The 24893-nt window shown below is 32.2% G+C and overlaps 1 protein-coding gene and 2 long non-coding RNA genes across 4 annotated transcripts in view; 2 read left to right on the forward strand and 1 right to left on the reverse strand.

Annotated features, from left to right (window-relative positions):
- The first annotated feature begins 1485 nt into the window (after positions 1–1485).
- Positions 1486–8491, forward strand: LOC140439961 (uncharacterized). The gene is made up of 3 exons (XR_011950762.1): positions 1486–1740; positions 5296–5410; positions 8245–8491. It is a non-coding gene; the product is annotated as an uncharacterized lncRNA (long non-coding RNA).
- A 4894-nt stretch (positions 8492–13385) lies between these two features.
- LOC140452760 (uncharacterized) overlaps positions 13386–24893 on the reverse strand; it is a 40797-nt gene continuing 29289 nt past the window's right edge. Inside the window, exons 2-3 of one of the 2 annotated variants that reach the window (XM_072547092.1) lie at positions 21659–21757; positions 13386–14185 (exon numbers count right to left, since the gene is read on the reverse strand). In XM_072547092.1, coding sequence (XP_072403193.1) covers positions 14030–14185; positions 21659–21757 — 255 coding nt within the window. In that variant the 3' untranslated portion in view covers positions 13386–14029. The remainder of the gene's footprint in view (positions 14186–21658; positions 21758–24893) is intronic. The other variant, XM_072547089.1, reaches the window with a different exon arrangement.
- LOC140439962 (uncharacterized) lies at positions 22533–23269 on the forward strand. Its single transcript, XR_011950767.1, has 2 exons — positions 22533–22597; positions 22822–23269. It is a non-coding gene; the product is annotated as an uncharacterized lncRNA (long non-coding RNA).

Consider the following 24893-nt stretch of genomic DNA (forward strand, 5'->3'; position numbering starts at 1 on the left):
GTTAAACCTATCGTCTTTTTTATTAACTTTTGTTGTCTGAATTCTATGCACGCGCCTAAATTTGTAGTCAAGTAATTCCCCTTACAACTGAAACATACTTGTGTGAAGTCAACTTTTGTACAATCCTTTGAATTATGAGTTTCTTGGCATCTGTTACATTTTGGCTGATTTCTACTCTGACTTCCTAAGTGGCCATATCTAATACAGTTAAAGCATAACAGAACTTTCTGTTTATATATTTCAACTTCTTTAATAACCTTATTGATGATTATATATTTAAGTAAAAGTTGCGATTTAAAGGTTACAATACAAGACTTAGTAGGGACATATTCGACAATTGTTTCTACTTTACGCATAATTTTTTTAACTTTTGCAATTTCAAATACGCAATGACCATCATATTGTTTAATTCTATGTTTTTTATACTCTTCCGATAAATCTGTATGTCTAATAACTCCTTGTTTGTGTAAAAGAAATTTTGGAATATACAGATCTAATTTATTTAAACTAAATATTTCTAGAGTTTTGGTTTGATGAGGTTATTAGCAGTTTTATAATTTTTGCATTTGACTCTAATTTTATTTCGGCCGATGGCTTCTATACTTGAAATCATATTGTCTGCTTCGGGAAAGTTAGACAAAATATTTTCACCAATCTTTAACGAATTTAGTTTACCTTTAAACTCAGTAGTTCTCGATATAGACATGATACGGGCCTAGATCATTACTATTGAATAAAAATGCTTGCCTTACCCGTTTTGTTATTTTTGTTGTATTTTATTGTAAAAATTTAGATTGGTTGTATTCGGATTATTCATCAAATTGATTGGAATTTGAGTACTTACAGAAAGATCCATTTCGGCATCACTTTGATTGTCGAATATATTTCCAGACATAGCTGGTTTTGTGGGTGTTTTGGAGTCAGGGGGTTTCCCCCCGCTATTGACACTGAGTTTTTAGGTGGTTCAATAAACGATATTTTTGTTAGAACTCCACAAATTTCACAATTTGAGGCACAATATTAATAATAAATTCAAATAATGGGTGGTTTACTGGAGTCTCGATTATTGCTGTACCGAAGGCACGTATAATTTCTATGAATACTACTACGGAACTGTATTTAATACTGTTTAAATCTCAAAAAATTTGTAAGGAACATCAAAAAACGTGTTTGAACTTTGAGTTTTTTGACGTTTTTTGTGAAGCAAGGTAGTTTTTGTTAAATTTTTCTAAGTAAAATAAATATTTTTCATTAATTATAAAGATTTGCTTTCATGACAAATTAAAAAATTATAAATAAATAAAATTATAAGTTTTATGGATCAGCTAATTGTCATATTAGCCTTCTTTTAAATAAAGTTAACCTTGATAATGAATTAATAATTCAGAAAAGTATGATATTTCATTTCGACATATGACAGTCGGTATTATCCTTTTCTGTCAATTGGTACATAACCAAAATTTTAAATTCTGTTTTGTTAAAAGGTTAAACTCAATGTAAAGTTTGTTGATAAATTTGGATAATTTCATTTGTAATAACTATTTATGTGAAATAATAATAAATATGTAATGTTTCTCTTTAAATCAGGAGTAAAATTATTTCTTTTAAAAATATTTTTACCCTTAAAATTTTTTTAGGAAAGAAAAGCCTTTGTATCTAACCAGCAAGAGGATTTTTTTAAACGGCGTTCATTTTAAATTGTTTAGGAATCTTCTTGTGTTTGTTGCCCTGGAAATCTCTGTAAGTATTTTTTTGATTTCTTATCCACGACTTAGCTTACTTTTCATCTCTTGTTTCGAATGGACACTTTTGGTCAATTACGTTAAAAAACATTAATTCATGTCTGTGAAAACGAAAATACAAATTTTACAACCCTGACTCGTGCTTGTGTTCATCGTGGCATCGCTGCGCTTCTATCGTCCATAAGAAATACATGGCCCTATCTCCGCAATGTTATTTTCTTAACGTGAAACGCTCTATAGGTGATATTTTGGCTTCAATTTCCTTCTTAAATCCTTAATTACATCGAACAATAGAAAGCTAAAACTTTACAAAACATTAATACTCCCAGTCTGAACATATGGTTTAGAGACCTGACTCTAGCAAAAAGTAATAAAAACATATTATGATGTTTCAAAAGAAAAGTAATAAGGCGAATCTTTAAAGTAGTTAATGACAATGTAGTGTGGAGAACACGATTCAACTTCAAACTTTAGAGAATATACCGGGAACCAGATATCGTAAAATACATCTTTGATAGATCCATTGGAAGATAACATCGATTAAGCCATGAGAAATAGGGGAATACGTGTTGGCGAAGGAAGACAATGGATAGTGACGAATGAAGAGAAATTCTTAAGGAAGCTAATACCCACACAGGGTTGTAAAGCCAAAATGATTCTGATGATGATTTGTGAAGAACTAAGTTTGTATGACGTATAATATTGCAGTTAATATCTTTACAAAAATACATTTTAGAACACGTCTAAACAAACAAAGAACAATAATCTATATGCCATAGAAAGATTACGCACGGAATACATACTCTAGATGATTATGGTTAAAGAGTTTTTAGAGCTGTAATGATGATAAAAAGTCTACGGTATATTTTTTGATTAAACCAAGCATGTAAAGTGTCTCATTAATATCATGATTTAAATAGTTGGTCAGCTGAATTTTTTTTTTTTTTTTGATAATATGTCAAGATTTTTAACTAGAAATATTTTCCAAATTGTTGTATTCAAATTTATAACATTCCTTAAAAGTAATTAAAATCATGACAATACATTTAAATAGACTACGTTCACTTCATCGTTTACACATGAAGTAGTGGTTTAAAGAGATCCCGAAAAAATGATGAATGACTGAAATTGATAAATCTACTAATTTGTGTTAACAAGGGTAACAGAGAAATCAAGAGCGTTTCATCGATTTCAATTAATTGTACCTATTTGTCCAGAGATTAGAACGACCAAAGAATAAAAACAGTAGAATAATAAGTTGGTGACAATGTTTATTTATTAAACGAACAGAAGAAAGTAGACTCAGTCCTCACTATAACGGTCCGTATAGAATTATCGAAACAAATTATCCAAATTATAGAAATTTAGTTAAAAATAAACAAAGCATGTGGTGTTCGTGTGTATCAAGGCATAAAAAATGCTTATTAAAAGCTTAAAACTTTTATTTTAAAGATCTTTTCGGAATTGAATCATTCCATCATCAATTTTCTAAAAGAGAGAGTAAAAATACCAATATTAAAAACACATAAGTTGAAATTTAAATGTATAGAAAGAACACGTTGGTTTTTTACTACTTACATAAAAAGTTGTTAAAAACCATTGTTTGGCCACAGAAAAACACTGGAAGGATATCAGTAACAAAAACAATCCTCATGGAATTTATAAAGGTAAATGCAATAGACGGTAACTTCGGTAATTAATAAAAACTAAAAATGTGGGCATCTAACATGACCCACCGGAGCTGGTGAGATTTTGTCGACTTACATTACCTCTGATCTGTGCTGGAGTATAGGGTTAACTGATAGAAAGATGGTATGAAAAATCAGTCAGTACCCGTCAACGTCAAGTGGAATGATGTAGTAGGAGCAAAAGTCATTGTGCTTCCGTTTATGAATAGGCCGTTTTTTTTCGGCTATTCATAAACGGCCTATTCATAAACGAAATCACTGAATGAAAGTTAAGTTCTATAAGAGACACTCATTCATAATTGTTTATTTTAGGTGCTGGTTTAATTTTTAATATGAAAATAAGTTATAGGTAAATTTATCAATTAATATAAATACTATGTGTGTATGCAATCAAATTACGGTACCTGTGATGTTGATGGATACTTCTTCTTCTTCCTCAGTGCACTGGGCGATTCGGGAACAAAATCTTCTCACAATGTCACGTGGTCAGGGTACTATTATAGTGACACAAATACTGGAGTGTTTAGCGCGACGATTTATACCGGACTATCTCTAAACTAAGATTGAAAAATATGCGTGTCGCCCGTAGCTTGCTCCCTTAAGACTAGGGGGGGCTGTACAGGTCCGTATTAATTTACGATGACAAAACATACACACACGTTAAGTAAAGAATTAAAATATAAAAATAAAATAATAAAAATTATTAATAAAAACTGAGAATATGTGGAGGGACGTAACAATCACAATGATTTTTCTCCTACTACATCATTCCACTTGACGTTACCGTTACTTCCAAGTCAACATTGAAGACAGATATTCAAATTACCACATCATACAATCTGGCGTACCTCAGGGTAGCGTTTTGGGCCTATTTCTGTATCTGATACTTACAGCAGACGATCCAATCAGCAATGAGATCTTCTTAGCTACATTTGCCGATGACACGGGAATCTTGGCAGTGGATATCGACCCTAATGTAGCATCACAAAAAGTACAAAATCATTTAAATCAATTACAAAGTGGCCTAAGCAATGGAAGATCAGTATTAATGCTAGCAAATCAGTACAAATTACTTTTACAACAAGAAAATCCATATGTCCACAAGTTTATATTAATAATACTCCCATTCCTCTAAAACCAGTTGTCAAATACTTGGGATTGCACCTGGATAAAAAACTTACATGGACAACGCACATTAAAACTAAACGGAAACAACTAGATCTTAAACTAACAAATGTGAACTGGCTATTTAACAAAAGGTCTCAGTTATATCTTGAAAATAAACTGCTTCTATACAAAACTATACTCATACCAGTTTTGGCATATGAAATAGAACTATGGGGCTGTAGTAAACGTTCAAATGCGAAGATACTTCAAACATTCTATTCCAAAATACTCCGTATGATAAGTAAAGCTCCATGGTATGTATCTAACCAAACACTTCACAATGATCTGGACATCCCATTACTTAAGGACATAAAAATAACTGATAAATAACTTATTCAATCCAACCACTTACCGAAAGAAGGTTGAAGAGGGTATAGCCAGAAGATCTATCGCAATAATACTTAGAGAACCGTCACTGGACGGAACCTAACTCACGTTAATTTACTTACAGACTATTTACTTATTACTCTGTATATAGAGTAGATTGTAAACATTGTTTATGTTTAAAGAATTCATACGTACTATCACACTTGAGACTAGCCGACCATTTAACCATGGTGACTTTACAATCAAATGTGGTCAAATGCTCACAATAAAAACGTGTCTAATAATCAAAGTACTATATGAATTTGTATATACCTCTTCCAAAACATTTTTGGACTATTTTTTTAAATGTAATTACTCATATTCCCTTTTAGGAGTTCGACATGCAGCAGATCTATGGTATTTGTGGGATTTAAAGATTTTTGACTCAAATAATGAGAAGCTTAGAAAACCTATACTCAAGTGGTGGACGAATTTTGTTAAGTATCAGTAAGTATCATATTCCTTAGTAAAGTATAAAAGTAATGTCTCTGGGATACAGTGGCGCACCCAGAATTTGTCTGAGGAGGTGTTTTGAAAAAATTTTATGCTGCCTCCATTTTGAGTTCCTAAAATTTGGGTTTTAGTTTAATTTAAAGTACTAAAGATAGCAGTGCCAAAGATTCAGGTATCTATTATCCTGCATATCAATTAAAACTACCGTCTCTTACATGTGCGCAGTTGACTGTCGCACGTACCGTACTCCGAAAATGGAGTCGACGCTGTAAGGCTGACGACATTTTTGGAACACTCCCTTCTCTTATCTAGATCTTATCTATTGTTCTGAAGCTATTTTCTTGTGGCATTTTAAAGTAATTACTATTTTAATGGGAATAAGCCACAATTGAAGGTTAAAATAAGTTTATTGACATTTGACATTAATTCAACTTGAGTAAATACAATACATTTTGGAGACGGCGGCTATTGCCCTATTTCCGTTCTCCTCCGCCAATCCTTCCGATCCAAGGCATGCTCCTCCTCTAAACCTCTCGATTTTATCGCTCTTCCAATTCCTTTATTCCATGAGCGCCGAGGTCTATCTCTTTTTCTTCTTCCAGGGGGCTTCCATTTGTGAAGTTCTTGGGGCCAACGTTCGTCAGGCATTCTCAATAGGTGTCCAAACCATTTTGAACCCCTTCTTTCTATTCTGTTAATGACCATTTCTGTAGAATTCATGTTATTTCTTATAGATTCGTTGGTCTTCCTTTCCTGCTTTGATGTTCTAGCATTTTTTCTCAAATAATCCATTTTAACTGCCAACAATCTTCTCTTCAGGTCTGCATTAATTGTCCAGATATCTTAAAGTTTTACGTCCTTGATTAATTCGGTGTTTGATTTCGGTTTCTCCCAAGCCGTTTTTAGCAATGCGTGCACCTAAATATTTAAATTTTTCCACTTGTTTGATTTCCACGTCCTCGTATATCAACACTTCAAACCTTGCATCTGAATTGATAACTAAATATTCTGTTTTCTTCATGCTGACTTGTGACCCCCATTTTAAATATTTTCTGTATAGACGGTTTATCATAAATTCTATATCATAAGAATCTTGAGCTAGGACGACTTGGTCATCCGCAAAGTTCAGGGAGAACAGTACGTCATTTCCTATGGGGATTCCCATTCCCTGGCAGTGGTTTTTCCAATTTTGGAGGGCTGCCTCAATATATAAATTAAACAGTAAGGGTGACATACTACATATTTGTTTTAGTCCTTTAGTTACTTTTATTTACTCTGATAGTCTATTTCCGATTTTTAGGTAAGTAGTATTATTCCTGTATACTTCTGTGATTATTCCTAAAAGGTATGGACTAATGTCGACTTGTTGTAAAGCTTGCCATAATTTAAGTCCTGAAACTGTATCCTACACCTTTCTAGGTCGATGAAGGCTAGATGTACTTCGTTACCAACCGCTATTCTTTTTTCTATTAATTGTTGGAGTATAAACAAGTTATCAGTGCAAGATCAAAGATCAAAAATTCAAACGTCAATAAACTTATTTTAACTTTCAATTACGGCTTCTCTTCTTCTTCTTTCTTTTTAATGACTGCTCGGATGTATTATTATATTATGATATATTATGTCTATTACACTCCAGTATTGTGTGAGTAACAATGTCAGAATATTTGCAGTATAGGCATTTATCTGTATCTGTCTTTCTGAACCTATAAAGATACGCCCTAAAACAGACAATCTACCCAGTCTCTTAGGCTCGGGATCAGCACCTCGGTCCACTGGACAACATCTACCTTATTGTTCCACTCTTCTTACCATCTTTCCATTGATCTTTCTCTTTCTTCTTTTTTTTATAGCAATTGTCAAATGCTCTCCTCTCCCATAAAGATGTCTCTTTTCTACTGCTAACACATGAAGAGGAACACAACCCGTGGTATCCACAAGGCCTGATACAGTCCTGTAGGCGCATGCTACTCGCAACAGAGTTGTTCTGTATTCTTTTTCATAATCCTAATATTAGATTAGCTATATCTAAATATAATGAAAAATATTATTAATTATTGTGTATTAATTATTGTGTATTTATGCAATAATTATTGTGTTCTACATATTTAAAGTGGTAATTTAATTATTCAATTAGCGTTTTGGATTTTTTGTATTGTGTGTGAAAGACATTTTCCTACTATCCTTTATATATTTTTTACTTTATATGCCCTGGGGAGAAGGGATGTTTAACTCCCAAACCCCCCCTTTGTGCGCTACAGCTGGGATATCCTTGTTTATTATTCCTATATTATTATATAAGAATATGCCTCAGGGAATCTCAATTTGATCATTTTATTTAAACTGTTTTTTATTTAAATAACCAATACTTTTATTCCTGCTGTTCAAAATTAAACATAGATTCCTGAAACTCACCAACTAATTATTATAAACGTAGGAGTTTTCACACCTAGTATATCAAAACTTACTAACTTTAGGGCAATAGTGGAACATATATGATCGTTCACAGAAGTTTATTGTCTATTTAATTATGACAGAAAAAATATAGGTTCCTATTTTAAAAAACAAGTGCATAACGTCATGACGACATCATGTTGACGTGATCACGAGGTCACGGTGACGTCATCATAGTTACTATTATCCAAAATAAAAGCAAAATTAAATTTAAAAATCAACTGGTCTCAGCATTTCTTTCTAATATATCGCATTACTGAAATATTGAGAGTGTGTCTATTTCAAACGAGTAGTAGTGAATATCATCATTAAGCGATTTAGCTCTAAATATTGCTCTAATTACAGAATAATATTTTAATTCTAATATTTTTCAGGAACCCTACTCCAGATTCGGACGAAGGCCTTTAAAACGTAATTTGGCCAAAAGTACAACCTAACGCTGTTAAGTATCTAGATATAAATTCGCAGTTCACGGTGAAAGAAAATCCTCGAAATTATTAAAGTATTAAAGCCCTGTTGGATGATTACATACAACCACCATATATATCTTACTAAATATTACATTTAGACGTTTACATATTTTTGATTATAAATTTTGGTGACAAATAATATAATCACTTTATTTAACTTATTTATTCATATTTATGAAAATAAAAATAAAGTACAAAACTACAAATTGTTTCAATCGTTTATGTAAAACAACAATCATAGAAAAAAAATCAAGATAAATTTGAAATTACAAAAGAAATAGAATTAACTAGCGGACCAACTCGACATCGAGTTTTTTAAATAAAATTTTTATTTTGCGAGAAAAATATACAATATATACAATGAAGTAAATAATTACTTTTATAATATTTTTATAATAATATAAAAGTTTTATTTTATAAGTAATAAAAATATTTTTATCAATAACTCAAAAACTATAAATAATAATTTCGTGAACTTACATTTTTGAAATCTACGTTAAATTCTCTATTGATTTGACTAATAAAAACGAAACCGGAAGTCGACCTCAAAACCGGAATGCAATTTTTAGTTCATCAAATGTCGACATGGATATCATTTAGCAGTTAATTTTGCATGCTGATCACGAATCCGGTGTCAGATTTGCTCTATCTTGACGTTTTATGCGCGTTTTGGGTCACTTCCGGTATCGGATCGCAACCGGAAGTACATATTTAGATTCGTCTCGACGAGACCTTTCGATCCATATATACATTGTGGGGTCTAAAACTTAAAGTAAATTTTAACTTCCGGTCATCTCAAAACCGGAAGTGAATTTTTGTACCAAAAGTATATCTTGACAATCGCATACGTAATACTAATAATATGTGACATTAGGCATTTGTGAGGCCAATCCTACCACTTATTAGCGTATTTTATTCCTTGGGATTCTAGTAATTACGTTTTAATTTTTGTGAACAGACTATCATTTTTCATTTGTTGTATTAACTACTCTGGTGTGAGAAATCGGACATTAATCAGAATATCAAACGAAACCAATGCCAACTTTACCTATACGAACGGTAGATAAATAAATAAGTCATGTGAATAACTTGCTAGATAATAAACGAGGCTTTGGTGACATAGTATGGCCAGAATATTCCCATTACAGTTACATACCCTATCTCATACAAATTAAGGACATGGATTTCCCAAAATTTCTTTAACTTTTTTAGTCAGCACGGATGATTGTCACCAAAATATACTTGTTCCTAACAGTCTAGATAGAGAAGTTTAAAATTAAAGCATAAAGAATTGTACCGCAGGTCAGCAGAATCTTTGACGTTAAATTTTACCGGATAAACTCTGTCCTGTGCATTTGAGGGTAAAATCTCGAAAAATAGTTCAATACTATTTTTCGATTTGGGGTGATGAACTAATTAAACATGGAACTGAGAATAACGATAAATTATCTTAATCTATGTATTTATTTCTCAAGTAAACAAATCGTAGATGATTTTGTTTTCAAACAATTGAGGTTTCATCACTGTAAACAATATACCAATTCAAGTCCGTATGCATAGCAAGAGCATATGCTAGATATATATCAAAATTGCTCGAAAAACCAACTGGAGGAAATTTGTCTCAAATATAAATAGTTCATCACCTTTATTTACAGTCTGACGCAATTTCGTAAAATATCAGGAAAAAACAAATTTTATTAAGTACCTTTTATTACTCATAATACTAATGTAATAACAAAACCCAATGAAATAGCCAATGCTTTTACTAAATATTTCGAAACAAACTCCAGCAATAACAACTATTCCAAATATCCCTTTAACCTTAGATGAACTTAACTTTGCCCTTTATACTACTAAAAACTCTACTCCTGGATCTGATAACATACCTTTAATATTCTTGAAAAAAATGCCAGACAACGCTAAATGTTGTCCTAAACCACCCTTCTACGAAAGAGTTAGGCAAACTCTTATGGCTTTACAAATTCCGATACCAAATACCTATTACAACTTCATAGAAATTCTTCCTCCTTGGACAATAAGCATTCAATCCGACGCATCCTTAAATATCTTTAGAAAGAACGGTACTACCTACTCAATAAAAAATACCTTCATAAAAAAACTTACAAAATTTTCTAACTTCTATCACGTATACACAGATGCCTCTAAAACATCTACGGCAGTTGGGGCAGCTGTCGTTACTTCAAATATTACACTTGAGTATAAACTACCATCCTTAAGCTACATACATACCGGCGAACTATATACGATCTACCAAGCTCTCACTCATATTAACTCCGATAATATATCCAAAGCTCTTATAATTACCGATTCCCTCAGTTCGATCAATACCATTAACCAGCTTTACACAACACATCCAATTGTTCTCCTAATTAAAAAAGAACTAGCTACCATACGAAACAGCAACCATACTGTACAATTTCTATGGGTTCCTTCACACATTGAACTTCAAGGGAACGAAGAAGCGGACCGTATTGCCCAACAAGCAAGAAACAGTGAAACCGCGAGTGAAGTGAGAAATGTAGTGCTAAGTGACTTAAAATCATTTGTGAAGGTTAAAAATTTGTGGCAAAACCAGTGGGATACTTCAAAACTTCACGAAGTGAAAACATATGTAAAACCGTGGAAATGTCAAATTTCCAACAGGGCTCATCAAGTGGTTCTTACTTGACTTCGTTTTCCGTTTAGGACATACCTGACTTACCCACGGGCATATATCGGTCACACTAATCCTACTTTATGTGACAATTATCCACAAGTATGTCCTTGTAGAGTGTTCAAGATACCAGTTGCAAAGACAAACCAACCTCATCATCGGGTCAACAAGTGAAATCTTAGAAGAAAAATGTAAAATTGAACAATTGGTAAAATTCCTTAAAGACATTAATACACTTTACAAAATTTATTATTTATAAGTCAATTATCTTTTGTATACGTTTATATGTCGCTAATACCCCAGAGGTTGATGCGACAAAGTTTGTAAATAATAAAAAAAAAACAAAGAATTTTTAGAAGAATGGAATAATGGTGAATTACAAGTACGAGAGAAAGAGGGATTCTGACAGACGACAAATATCCTGGCTGAAAAACATTCGAGACTGGATCGGGTTAAATACACAGACGCTTTTAAGAAAAGCAGAAGGTAGAGACGAATTTGTAATAGTTATAGCCAACCGTTATTAGTAGAGCCGACCCCTCTAGAAGAAGAAGAAGGTACTTGATAAGACAAAAAACATGGGAACGAAAATGTGAGGAAGTGGAATCATAAATACAACAAACTATAAACCATCAACATCAATGTATTTCAAAGTCACTACGCAAAAGAAATACAAGAGTCCAGATTTGAATATCTTTAACAAACACTCGGAAGATACCAAATCTATGGACCAGAATTAACATCGGAGACAACCTAACTGCCAAACTTATAAAAACCAGGAAAAATAAAAGAGTCTATGGACCAGAAGAAATCATTAATGGACAATTCGAATGTAATTATAATTTCGAATTGTTTCTAATGCCATGTGTCCGCTTTTTCTCGATCGTCGATGATAAAATAAAATTTTGAAGTCGTGAAGTAAAATATAGTTTTATTGACAGCTACTGAATTATTACACTATATTTGTTGAGGTAAAAATTTAGAATAGACTTGCGTCCTAAACTAGTGCCGAAACTATATTTATAATCTCACTAAAATGCTACGATTCATTAAATAAGTGTATTGCTCTCTGCATAGAACAAAAACCTTTGACTTTTGAAAGCTGGCAAATATAATTTGAACCGAGGAAATAATTGCAAGGATTTTCTCAATAACTATTATTATACACGGTGAAATTACAAAAATTCAAAAAATTAAGATTAATGTGACATTACAAATTAATGGACTAAATTAATTCAACAAAAATTGAATACATATGCATAGGAGGAGTTGACAACGAAACTTAATTAGAAGATGGAAAATTAATTTCGCACTGAAAACAGAAATCGAATAACAAATTATAAAAGAAAAAAAATAATAGGAGCACCGAATTCATAACCCAGGTCAAAAAATATCTTTAAACAGAAAAAGGTGGATGTGAAACCTGGCACTTCACTAAGAAAACGGAACAAAAACTCCTTGTTCTGTAAATGGATTTTTGGAGAGATCAACAGGTAGTTGAACAAGTTGAAATCCCAATATATTACCACTTGCACCACTTCACGGATTTGTCATTAAAATGATAATAAGAAAGTAATTTGTTGAGTATATCGATACCACCCATATTCTTAGTTTCTAATTCTAGAAAAACCACCTTAGTTTTTTCTACAGCATCGTCCCATCTTCCTTGTAGAGCAACTCTTCGACTCGACAATTCAGGCGAAAGGGACTTTATCATCCCATTTATTCATCTATTTGGAAATATTGATTTATTCGCCGGACAAAAGCTCGATCGATTTACCACTTTAAGTGGGTTAAAGCAGCTTTACATCTAGGCTATGCAAGTCTCATGCTATGCAAGTCCGTCTTGCATGGCATAACTCTTGCCTTGCCTGATCTCTTTGCATTAGAGCTATTTTCGTGAAATTTTGACACCACTCACTGTTGCCAATAGAAGAAATATATCGAAACATTAACTTTAGACATTTTACTTAGTAATTTTAGTTTAACATTAAATATATTCAAATATAAATTACAAATTATTACATCTAATAAATAACATTTACATTTACACAATAAGTTTTGTTCTAAACTATAAATTTTGTTATAATGGCAACAAGAATTTTGACGATAAATTGCATCAAAATAGCCTGGAAATATCGCGTGAGCATGCGCAGGTTCATAATCTGTCTTGCGTAGCTCTTGCATAGCATGAAAATTGCATAGATAATGTAAAGTCGACTTTAGGAACTGATTTTTGGATAACTGTTTGGATATACATTTATTATATGGACCCAGTTTATATAACCCTACAATTACTAGTATTAGAATAAAACATTTACATGCCTTTATTAGAATATTAATACAAAGATCTACAATATTGTACCAAATTTTTACGTTTTACATAAAATTAACAACGTAAGTATGTACATCCTATTTTATATTTAATGCAAAATGGCAACTGAAAATTATTTTTTAATATATATATACATATTAAACCTAAAACTAGATTAATAGTATTAAAATTAATATTAAAATCACTAGGCTTCCGGGTTAAACCGCGTCGATTATCATTACACCGATCTTTCGACATCGTCTCTGATGTCTTCTTGAACAGTGTAGTGTCTAGGGGCTCAGGGGAGTGAGACCCGGAAGCCCTGAAGAAGACATCGAGAGGATGTCGAAAGCTCGGCACAATGATAATGGACGCGGTTCCACCCGGAAGCTTCGTGAGTTTAATATTAATTTTTATAATAATATTAATCTTAGTTTTGAATATATTAGACCAAATTAGGTAAATAATTTTATAATAATACCTAGGTGCCCATGTTACGGCAACCTTGTCGTCAATTATTGTCAATATTACATATTTAACCAGCGCCAACATTTAAATAGTATGACTAGTTTCGGTGTGAAGTACCATTCTCAAATATCCTGGACAATTTATATTATTGCAATCCAATGAAAACAGTCTTTTATCTTTTATTTATAATTGTTTGGTATGTTTTTCCTCTTATTTTGTTTTACTACAAATATTTAGGCAAAAACTGATTTTCTAGGATCTATGCCTGTATTTTCATTTGGTTTTCTCTTCTTGTTTTCTGGAAGGTCTTCGTCTTCTACATATCGAAACATAAGAAAAATTGCTCCACAACTAACGAATAAAGTTACACCTCCAGCCATCCCGCAACTCTAAAAATGAAAGAAATAATATAGAAAGAGTATAGAACAATGTTTTTTGTTAATTGATATATCTATATTTTATTAAAAAATGTAAATGGTTATAGGGCACAAGAATAACAGATAAGAAAACTAAACAGCTTGTAATGGCTAAAGGTTCCAAACCAAGACCAAAAAAACAAAAGAAAAAAGTAATTCGCAGATCTAATCAATTATTTGAACAAAAACAGGTTTATGATAAATTTTATGTATGTAATATTTAATATTATATCGTTTTAATGTGGTATACGAGTATAACATACAAATATAACAATCAGAAAACTAGAGGGAGATAAAAATTTAAAAAAATATTAACGGACCTTACTGAGCTAATCTTACTGAAATACTTCTTCAATAATGTCATAACTTTTAGAACACCAATTAATGATCATTCTGATAATGCCATTTAGATTTTTTATATTATTTGTACATTCATGTTATATTTAAAAAAAAATAGGTAAGGGTATTAGTTAATATGTATATTCATTCTTTTTAAATACTTGCTGCTTCGATGGTATTGATGTACTACATATATATATATATATATATATATATATATATATATATATATATACTGTTATGTTTCTTCTTTCCCAACCAAAGAAAAATAAATAAAAAAATCCATCGAAATAAAATTTCAAGATATCAATATAAACAAATTGTATATAGTAATTTAAGATAAGATTTAGTGTAGATAAGAGTAGAAATTTTTGGCAAACGACCTTTTCCGTTTCAAACAAAATTATCAAAAATCCTTTGTTTAGAATTCGAAGACATTTTACCTGAAGGTTAATCTCTTCATTGTTTGTAGAGTCGAGTATTAAATGACCATATTCTAATCTTTTGAAATATGTATAAATGATGTATTGAAAAAAACCAATTTTAAAGTAAGCTATTTAGTTTTCTCTGAAACCGAAATTAGGCTTTTCCAATATCATAGTAAACACAATTTAAGCTTTTTGATTGGACGGTCGTTTTTAAATGGGAATTTGGTGAGTCGATCATGAGAGAGGAGAAGTTAGTCATATTTTGGTCATCGAAAGGAAACAGTCGTGTGTCTCAAGATAGGGGTAGTTCGTGAGTTTGGATACCGGCGTAACGAAAAGAAGTGAATAGTTTGAAGAAGGAGATAATAAATAGATTAAAAAAAGTCATTGTATCTACCGTGGGCAGTTTATAAAGGATATGTGAAAGTATTCTTACGGCATCAAGTTGACAAAAGGAGGTCCTAGTGTCATAAATAAGTAGCGGAGTTTGGAGAAGTGAATCAGGTGTTTTTGTGTAGTCTGAAGGAGGTTTGCAGAGACGTAAAGAAGGAGCCGAGGTGACAAAGAGGGGAGATCACATCTTTGAGGAGACTGGACTTTTCTGGGTATGTTCCAACATACAACTCAAGAAGAAAATAAACTGTAAGTGTTTGTACAATTGAATTTTATATCTGTGAAGGATCGTTTCGACATCAGGGTCATTAGCATTCAAATTTAAGAACTGAGGTTTTGTTAGGCTAATCAAAAGTTTAAAGTTTTGTGGTTTCTTTTTTTCAAGTAAAGAAAATTAAAGTAAAATTGGTTTTTCACGTAATATAAATATATGTAGCTTTATGATCTTATTATCATAATAATTTGATTTATTTTCTTGTATGCTGATTGATAAGATAACGACAGAATTTAATAATTGTTCTATTCGTTCATATAAAATAAAGAAACGTAAATCTTTGTAATATAATATATTTGTATTATTATCCTTTTTTCTCTATCCCGATAAAAGACAACTAGAAAAACTTTTGAATCCATCGAACACAGGTAATATAAGGATTATTTTACTTTTGATAACAGATAAGTTATAATTTTTTTATTGGCTCAATAAACTAAGTTTGAACTCAAAATAAACAATCATAACAATACATATATATATACATATATATATATATATATATATATATATATATATATATATATATATATATATATATATATACATATATATACATATATATATATATATATATATATATATATATATATATATATATATATATATATATATATATATATTCAATTGGATCTCTACCAGAAGAATGTGTGCAGGTGTCCCAACCATCATCCTAGTCTTATGGTCGTATATTAGAAAAACACTTTCCAGAAGTAATATGTACGTCGTTAACGGCTAAGCATTCCAACATAAAATATATTCATCTTATTAAGTTTTAATTTTCGAACAAAAATATGGTATAGCGATGGGCCCAAAAAACCTATGGCCAGTAGGTGCTTATGTAAGCAGAAGGATGAAGAAATGACTTTTAAACAAGAAATAGGAACGGATGAGTACGATCTCCTTTTGTCAAATATTCAAGGACTAAATCAATTTAAAATGGATAGTTTATATGCTGATTATAAGAAGTTTGATTTGAAATTTCTTTGTATTACTGAGACGTGGTCAGCAGATGACGAGGTGATTCATTATAATTTTGCAATTTTAAAATTGTAAATTCGTTTAGTAGATCCCAATATAAATGTGGTGGCGTTGCAGTTTGGGCAAGGGATGATATTATGAAGGTTAGTTCCATTTTACTCGATCTATAAATGTATTCAACAATCTATTGAGCAAAGAAACGTGGCAAGAGGTTTATCATGCAACTAATATTGAGACTAAATATACCGCCTTTCATGATAAATTACAGTTGTATTTCATATTAGATGTCCCATAAGGAAAACCAAACATTACCAAAATACAAAACATGGGTCATACAAGAAGTAAAATCCTTCTTTATAGTCTAAAGGATCTGTGTATACTTTGAGTAAGGAATACCCTGAGCTAAAAACTCTGTTAACAAAATCTCTGAATTATCTAATAAAAACAAAACCACATGGACTGTTATAAATGAACTTAATGGAAAACAAAAAAAATCACAAAAATATCTGTCTAAAAATAGATGATACTAGTATTACAGATTCAGGTATAATATCAAAAAAAGTTAATGATTACTTTATAAATGCACCAGAAGATATAATTAGTAAAATAATTAAACCAAATTCTAATTTTCAGCATTCCAACGATTTTGTTCAAAATAGTTTGTTCTTATCTTATATAACAGAGGAAGCTGTCTTGGGCATAATGAAGTGTAAAATTAAAAACAAAGCATCGTGTGGTTTTCATGAAATATCAGGTACAGTAATTAAGACAATTAGTTTCAGATTTTGACACCACTTGCTCACATTATAAATGCTTCTTTCAATGCTGGTGTTTTTCCCAGTATGCTGAAAACTTCTACCATTTCACCGTTATTAAAACAAGATGATCCTGAATTAATGTCAAGTTTTTAATATAACTTTTATTATTTTTAGATATCAACCGAATTATCACAAAGTGTGAACATGGATTTCAAAACAAATTTTCTAATTCCGCAGCCATTAACAGTTTCTATGAGGAAGTTTTAATCTCAATTGAAAATAGTGAAAATCCAACTGCTATTTTTTGTGACCTCAGTCGTACTTTTGATTGTGTGCAACACGATGTACTCCTCGATAGATTGTACAGATATGGTGTTCGGGTAGTTGCCCATAGTTGGTTTGGATCCTATCTGAAAGACCCACACCAAATATTTAAAATAAAAAATAACTTCACAATTTCAATGTCTGGTCCGACTGTTAATAAATTACCACAGGGCTTCATTTTGGGCCCAATATTATTTATTTTGTATATTAATGAACTACCATATATGTAATATCTGATATATTTGTATCAGTTTATGCGGATGAATCAAAAATGCTGTATAGCGATAACGACATAAATTTTTACAAGATAAAATAACAAATTCACTGAAGACCTTCTCTGATTGGTCCAGTAATCAGTCGCTCCTGTTCCATTTTCACAAAACTAATTTTGTATCATTTGCATCCCGTGCAAGTTCTTCTAAACCTGATCTAAGTATTGTCATCAATGGTGAATGTATTTTCAATTGCAGTGATGTGAAGTTTTTGGGAGCGACTTTCGACTCTCATTTATCTTTTAAGACTCATTGTTGGAATTGGTGTAAAAACTCCACTCTAAATGTTATCAATTGAGAAATTTGGGTAGAATGCTTCGTCTGCACCATTTTACAGGTATAGTAAATGAGTTATGGTATAACTGTCTGGAGTGGATGTCTTAGTATAAGGACGTTTTCAATGCCCAAAAGCGTATTGTGAGATGTATTGCAGCTGTTCCGTATGGTTGCGTCTTGTAAAAGCCTCTTTAGGTATATGAATATATTAACAGTGTATAGGATTTACAGTGTATAGGATTTTGGAATTATTGATACTAATTCATAAGAATCAAAGAACTTTTTTATGTAATAGTGATATTCACTGGCATAACACAAGAAATAAGGGACAGTTTATAGTACCCTACAATATTTAGAAATAAGTAGGAAGTCATCTACTGTCTGTGGTTTACTACCGTATAATAAACTTCCTCAAAATTTTAAAAACGTTAATTCAACTACAGCTTTTAAAAACCAAAATAAAAAGTACCTAGTGATGTTGTGTTCTTATACACTGGCTGAATATTACGAGAATGTATCTGTGAATACCCAAGCTGCAACACAACCAAAATTAATATTATTGTAATTGTTGTATTACTCTGTCTATATTGTATGCTTTGTATGTATTTTAATGTTTGAAACATTTGTAATGTATTGTTTCATTTTTTGTAATGTTTTTTATTTATAATTTGTACTCTTGACTTGCTATAAAGTTTGTGTAGCTTGTAGTCAAATAAACTATCTATCTATTTATCTATCTATCTATCTATCCTTCTATCTATCTATCTATCTATCGATCTATTATATTCAAACTCTCATCGTTCATCCACTGTTGCTCTTTTTGATTGTTATCGTTTAAGTTTGGAGTTAAGCTGCTTATAATCGTTTGAATTTAGTTCCAATGACCTTCGATAGATTATGTTTGTTCGTTATTCTCAAAATTGCTCTCTAGATTGTTTGCAATCACCTGACTGTTGTTTCTAATAAAATCCATATCCAATTCGTTATAAGATCGCTGTATTTTATCCGTTTAAGCTTTAATTTTAATTCGGCCAACAACAGACTGTGGTCAGATAGAACATCGGTACCAGGAAAAGTTTTTACAGATTTTACTGCATTTACGATATTACGACGGATATCTACTGGAAATTTCCACGTATATAATCTCCGTTTAGGTAATTTGAAAAAGGTATTCTTTATACATAGATTATATTCTTTGCAAAAATCTGCGATATAGCCTCCCCTTTTATTTCTATCGCTCAGTTCAAAATCTCCAGTAATGTTACTTTGTCTGCCTTTCCCTATCGTAGCATTAAAGTCACCCACCAGAATGGTGAGATCTCTAGTCTTGAGTTGGTCAGTAACAGTTTTTCCATCTGCGTAGAACTTTTTAAGTTCTTCCAGTTCACTTTCCCCTATCGGTGCAAACACTTGTATTAAATTTATGTTTCTGGGTTTCGAGTTTCTGCCATTACGATAATAATTGCTATTTTCTAGTATACTTCATTGTTCACATTGTATTGGCCAGATCAGAGCCACCTTATTTCACTAATATTCAAAATTGATATATGCAGTCTTCCCGTCTCATTTATTGCATTATGTGTTTTTTCGGGTTCATATAAATTCCGCACATTCCATGTGCCTATTCTACAACTCATTTTAATATCAAATTATTGATATCAATAGTCGGGGGCCTTCATTTAGTTCCTCAGTCATATTTACACTCCTGGAAAAATTAGTGTAGTAGACATTTCCCTTGGCTTTCTACACCGCTGTGTATATGCTCTTTAGGTGGTTGCCGGGTACTGTTATTTATTGACTTCTAGTCTATATGACTTCTGCTCAATACAAATACTGAAAACCCAGCTGCCGATTTCCAGGTTTGATTTTATACAAGCCCTAAAACCAGGGAACTACCACCTCCAAACCGTTATGAAGACTTTCTTCTCCGCCAAAGATTCCGTTGTGGACTGTGGACCCTGGATGATCCGTGACTCCGAGCTACTAGTTTCTCGGGTCAGGATATAGCTAGAATCTGCGGATAGCTAGGATTGATTCACTTCTCCTGATAGGACTATCCAGAAGAGTTCCTATCCGCTACTGGAAGTCTGGTCCTTCGTCTTAATCTAATACCTGCTGTTGTTGTATATCACCGTTATACAGTTCGTTTATGTACATAATCCAAAATATCCGAATTTCTCCTTTATTTATTATTTTCTCTGTCGAGTCAATTAGTGTGTGACGGGTTTTCTAATGATTTAGGCCGGCTATTTCGCCAGCTTTTCTAAATATATTGAACATATTATTATGTTTGTCTCCTAGCACTTCCATTTTATTGCATTTATTCCCTATCTATCTATTTTTTTGTCCACTTTCACTTTTTGTTTTATTAATTCCTTCTTCTTCTGTCTATATTATTCCCTATTCTTTTTCAGTTATTTTCTTTACTACATTAATTGCAGGATTTCGTCAGTGATTCATTTGTTTTTGTGTATTTGACGCATTGCATTTGTCTATTATTTTTAAAATACTATCTTTAAACATCCTCTTCTTCTTCCTACTTTATAAATAGGCAAAATGCCTGTTTTACTTCGGTTTTTAGCCTCAATTGACGTTGTCTGGCCATCTTTTCCTCGGTCGTCCCAATGATGTTCTTCCATTTGGCGATTTGTCTCTTGCTATTCGTACTATTCTATTTTCATATCTTTAAACATGTTCCAGATTTCTACACAATTGTTTTTATTTATTTTTTGGCTCAGTTAGTTATTTTCATTATCTGAGATATTTCTTAGTAGTGATTTAAGATTTTTTTGGACTTCTTGGTTTGACTTTGATGCCTGGAATTTGAAGATTGTGATCTGAACCGATATCCGCTACAGTATATCTTGTTATTCTTTTAACACAATATTTGAATGTTTTTTACTATGATTTTTTTAGTTTTTGGAATTTATACTGATTTATGAGTATGTAAAGTGTCTGTGGTTGTCCACTGTTCGTGTTAAAATAATCTACATAAACGACAGTTAAGAACAATTTAAAAACAAGGCCCCCCACATACTATCGATTTATCCACGACCAAACAGTTTAGTCGAATCGTGACTTGTTCTCGACTAACCTATTTAGTTATGTAGGGTTAGGTAGGTCGATAGTTGCATTGGAGATTTCAGTGTGTCATCATGTCCTATAACAAAAAAGTACTTGCTTGCGTATTACTGTACATGAAAGATAATGAAAAAAGGAAAAGAAAATTATGTTTAATGTTTAATTTACATAACTTAAACATCCTGGTATTTTATCATCAAAAATGTAATTTAAAATTAATTTAGCTATATTTAAAGGATTTTTACCCACGTATTTAATGGCTTCAAACATGTAAACCTAGAAAGCAATGATGATGGAATTGCCATCTCATATAATTTACTTACCTGAGATACTTTATCTACATTGCTGCCTTGGCAATTAATTAAAGTTACTGTGGAGGTGATGATAGTAGTAGCTGATAAAACTAATATAACCACCATGTCCTAAAAATAATCATAAAATATCTGCTCTTATTATACAAAATTTAATAATAATGTAGGTACATAATAAATTGTGAAGATAAAAATTGTATTTGTTTTGAAGCTAGCTATAAGCTATTTTTATTCAATAAGATCAAAAAATCTACATTAAGAATTGTTTGGTCAATCCATGGATAGCCTAATGGTCTACTCCATTAAATAAAAAGCCTAGGCGATAAGGAGGACTCTCGAGAGACTAAACTATCACCAAGACGAAGACATAGACTTCATCAAATAAGTCGAAGAAAATCAAGAAATGCCAAAAGCATTAGAGATAATCACACCTACATCTCCAAAGGAAATAAGAGACCTAATCAAAAACAGTTGACCAAGAAAAGCACATGGTCTGGTTGAAATTACAAATAAAGCTCTAAAGAATCTACCAGCGAAAGCTATAATAATATCTAACAAACATAACAAATGCGATACTTAGATACAGGCTCTTCTCAAACCGATGGAAGAAAGCCCATGTCATCATGATCCCGAAGTTAGGAAAAGACAACACATTTCTGTAGAATTCCATGCCGATTAGCTAGAACAACAACGGCCAGAGCTGCAATAAGAAGACTTGTAACGTTTCAATCAACCAATTGAACGTAACACCAAGCTCCGCTTGGTACTTGTCCCCCATACTATATTATTCCAAAACAACCTCACTAAATTATAAATATTTTTAGTAGCCGTTCCATCCTATATAAGCCGATACACATTTTTATTCGCTCTCTTTTCAATTTTATCACTACAATCATTCTACAATGAAACTTTAGTCACACAAATTGGTTAGTGGCTTAGCCGTATACACGGGTAAGTATCTTTTTTTAGATTTAGGCCTCCGTTTTTAACTTGTTTTCTTTTGCATATCAGATACTTTCTTTCTTAAACTAAAGCTGAAAACATTTTAACTTTTATTTTCTTTATATGTACCTATATAACCTTATTTTCTTTAATATCTTATTAATAAAATCTTTCCCTATAAATTTATTTTTATCCTTTTTGGGAGAAAACTGATCTTTTTATCAATTTTCTAGCCACTACCGTGGGAAGCAAGCAATAGCCAACCACACTACCTTGGGAAGCAAACAACAGCCAACCACATTACCTTGGAGAAACAATCAGCAACCACCCATACTACCTTAAATCCACTGATGCATCAGAATATAATTTGAAACCCATTTACCAACATGGGGACAAAAATGATTGCTATAATCTACCAACAACAAACCAACAACCCCCCTTAGCCCAAACAACAACCACAGACAGCGGCTAACTTCCACAAAGGTCGGAACCCTTCCTGGAGAACTGAACGACTTCTTCAGAACGAACTAAAGCTGAGTACTTTTTTATGCTTAAATTATTTTATACCGGCAACCGGCAGAATCTTTGAGTCTAAGTTTAAAAATTTATTTTTGTTTCACATTCATAATACTATGAATTCTGTTTATTATTATTTAATAAATATATAGACCTTTACTATGACTTCGTAAGTTTTTTTTTTATTTCCTGTACCTTTCTGGGATTGATGTGGAGAGAGAATGAACAGGGAACGAATCGAGGACTGAGCAGTCGGGCAGAGCACCATTCTGATTTATGGAACGGTGTGATTTTTTCTCTTGAATATCCTTAGGGATATTCGAAGAATTTCTCCCCTCACTTCTTCCAGCAGTGTGGTGTTGCTTAACGCCCTGGTCTTAATACGAACAGACGTTACAGACTCGCAGAAATAAGAAGCAAATTACGAATGAAAACTAAACTGAAACTGATTAATAGTGTCATACTACCAATTATTACATATGCATCTCTGGCATGGGGACACATAAGTAAAACCAATAGGAAGAGGATGCAAGCAACTCACAACAACTGCTTCAGAGAAGCTGCAAATGTGTCCAGGTACGTCTCTCTGAACGATTCCTGTTCAGAGAACTAAAACAAAACTAAAAAAGGGTACTAGACACCATAGAAGAAAAAGCAACCCCAATATTGCGAGAGATATTAAGATTTCAAGTGTTCCATCGATGAAAGCAGAGGACAGCAAATATAAGCAAACATATAACAAATTCCACATAATCGTAGCTCTATAAAAAGTAGATAACCCTGGTATTTTTTTGGACTTGGCAAATTTACTAATGATTTTTTTATGTTACAGTTTACTCTCAAAAAAATCACAAAAAACCCAAAAAGCGGCCTTGGCCAGCAAAAAAATTAACAAAATACTAACAAAAGGCGCAAGCAACAAAAAATACTAAGAAAACCCAAAAAACGGGCAAGAGAGGCCCACATCCTCTAGCGCCGAGTCGCCGAACTGGGCGTACCCAACAGCGGGGACTCGAGGCCAGAGAAAGCAATACAGATCGGTGATAATTCTGATCTACTGATAAAATTTTGCGAGTAGTAGAGTTCACGTCTTTTCTTAGACAAGCTTTTGTACTAGGAATGCAGTTTCTGTATCATTTTGGAAATAGTAGGGGAAATACGTAAAAAATTACATATATGTGACTTTAACACGAAACTGACATTTACACCCACAGACATATAAGAATAGACAAGGCATCGTGAGCAAAATAGTGAAACGCGAAGCACTCGGTCGGTGGTCTATCTATCTTCCTTTACGACGCAGTCACGCACGTGTGACAGAAAAATATAGCTAGACTACCTAAAGTGAATCATGGCGTTTCACAGCGGCCCATACCTTACCTAGTCTATTCGTATTATGTCTATGGTTATATCAGGCGGCCATAACTATACTCTATAATCTAATACTCACTATATTAAAACCACAAATTGTAAATACAATCTTTGTTTTCTAATACTTAGGACGCGTTTCGACATATTTGTCATCATCAGCGATAAATGTAGGGAACCTAAATCTGAAATGCACAAGAATACACAACTTTAAAAAAGTACTTAGTGCACAGAAAATTATTAAAGTAAATATTTTGCTATTTACAGAGTATAATTAAAAGAAATTGCCTAGGTTGTCAACACCATGGGGGATAATTACTAAAAAGAACTCTAAAAGTCCAATTGCTCTCTTCTGGGTACCATTTTTGAGAGAGAGGATGGGACCAGAATTTGTGACGCGTCCTATGTGTTCTAAAATAAA

The sequence above is a fragment of the Diabrotica undecimpunctata genome, chromosome 1, assembly GCF_040954645.1.
Source record: "Diabrotica undecimpunctata isolate CICGRU chromosome 1, icDiaUnde3, whole genome shotgun sequence".
Classification (NCBI taxonomy): domain Eukaryota; kingdom Metazoa; phylum Arthropoda; class Insecta; order Coleoptera; family Chrysomelidae; genus Diabrotica; species Diabrotica undecimpunctata.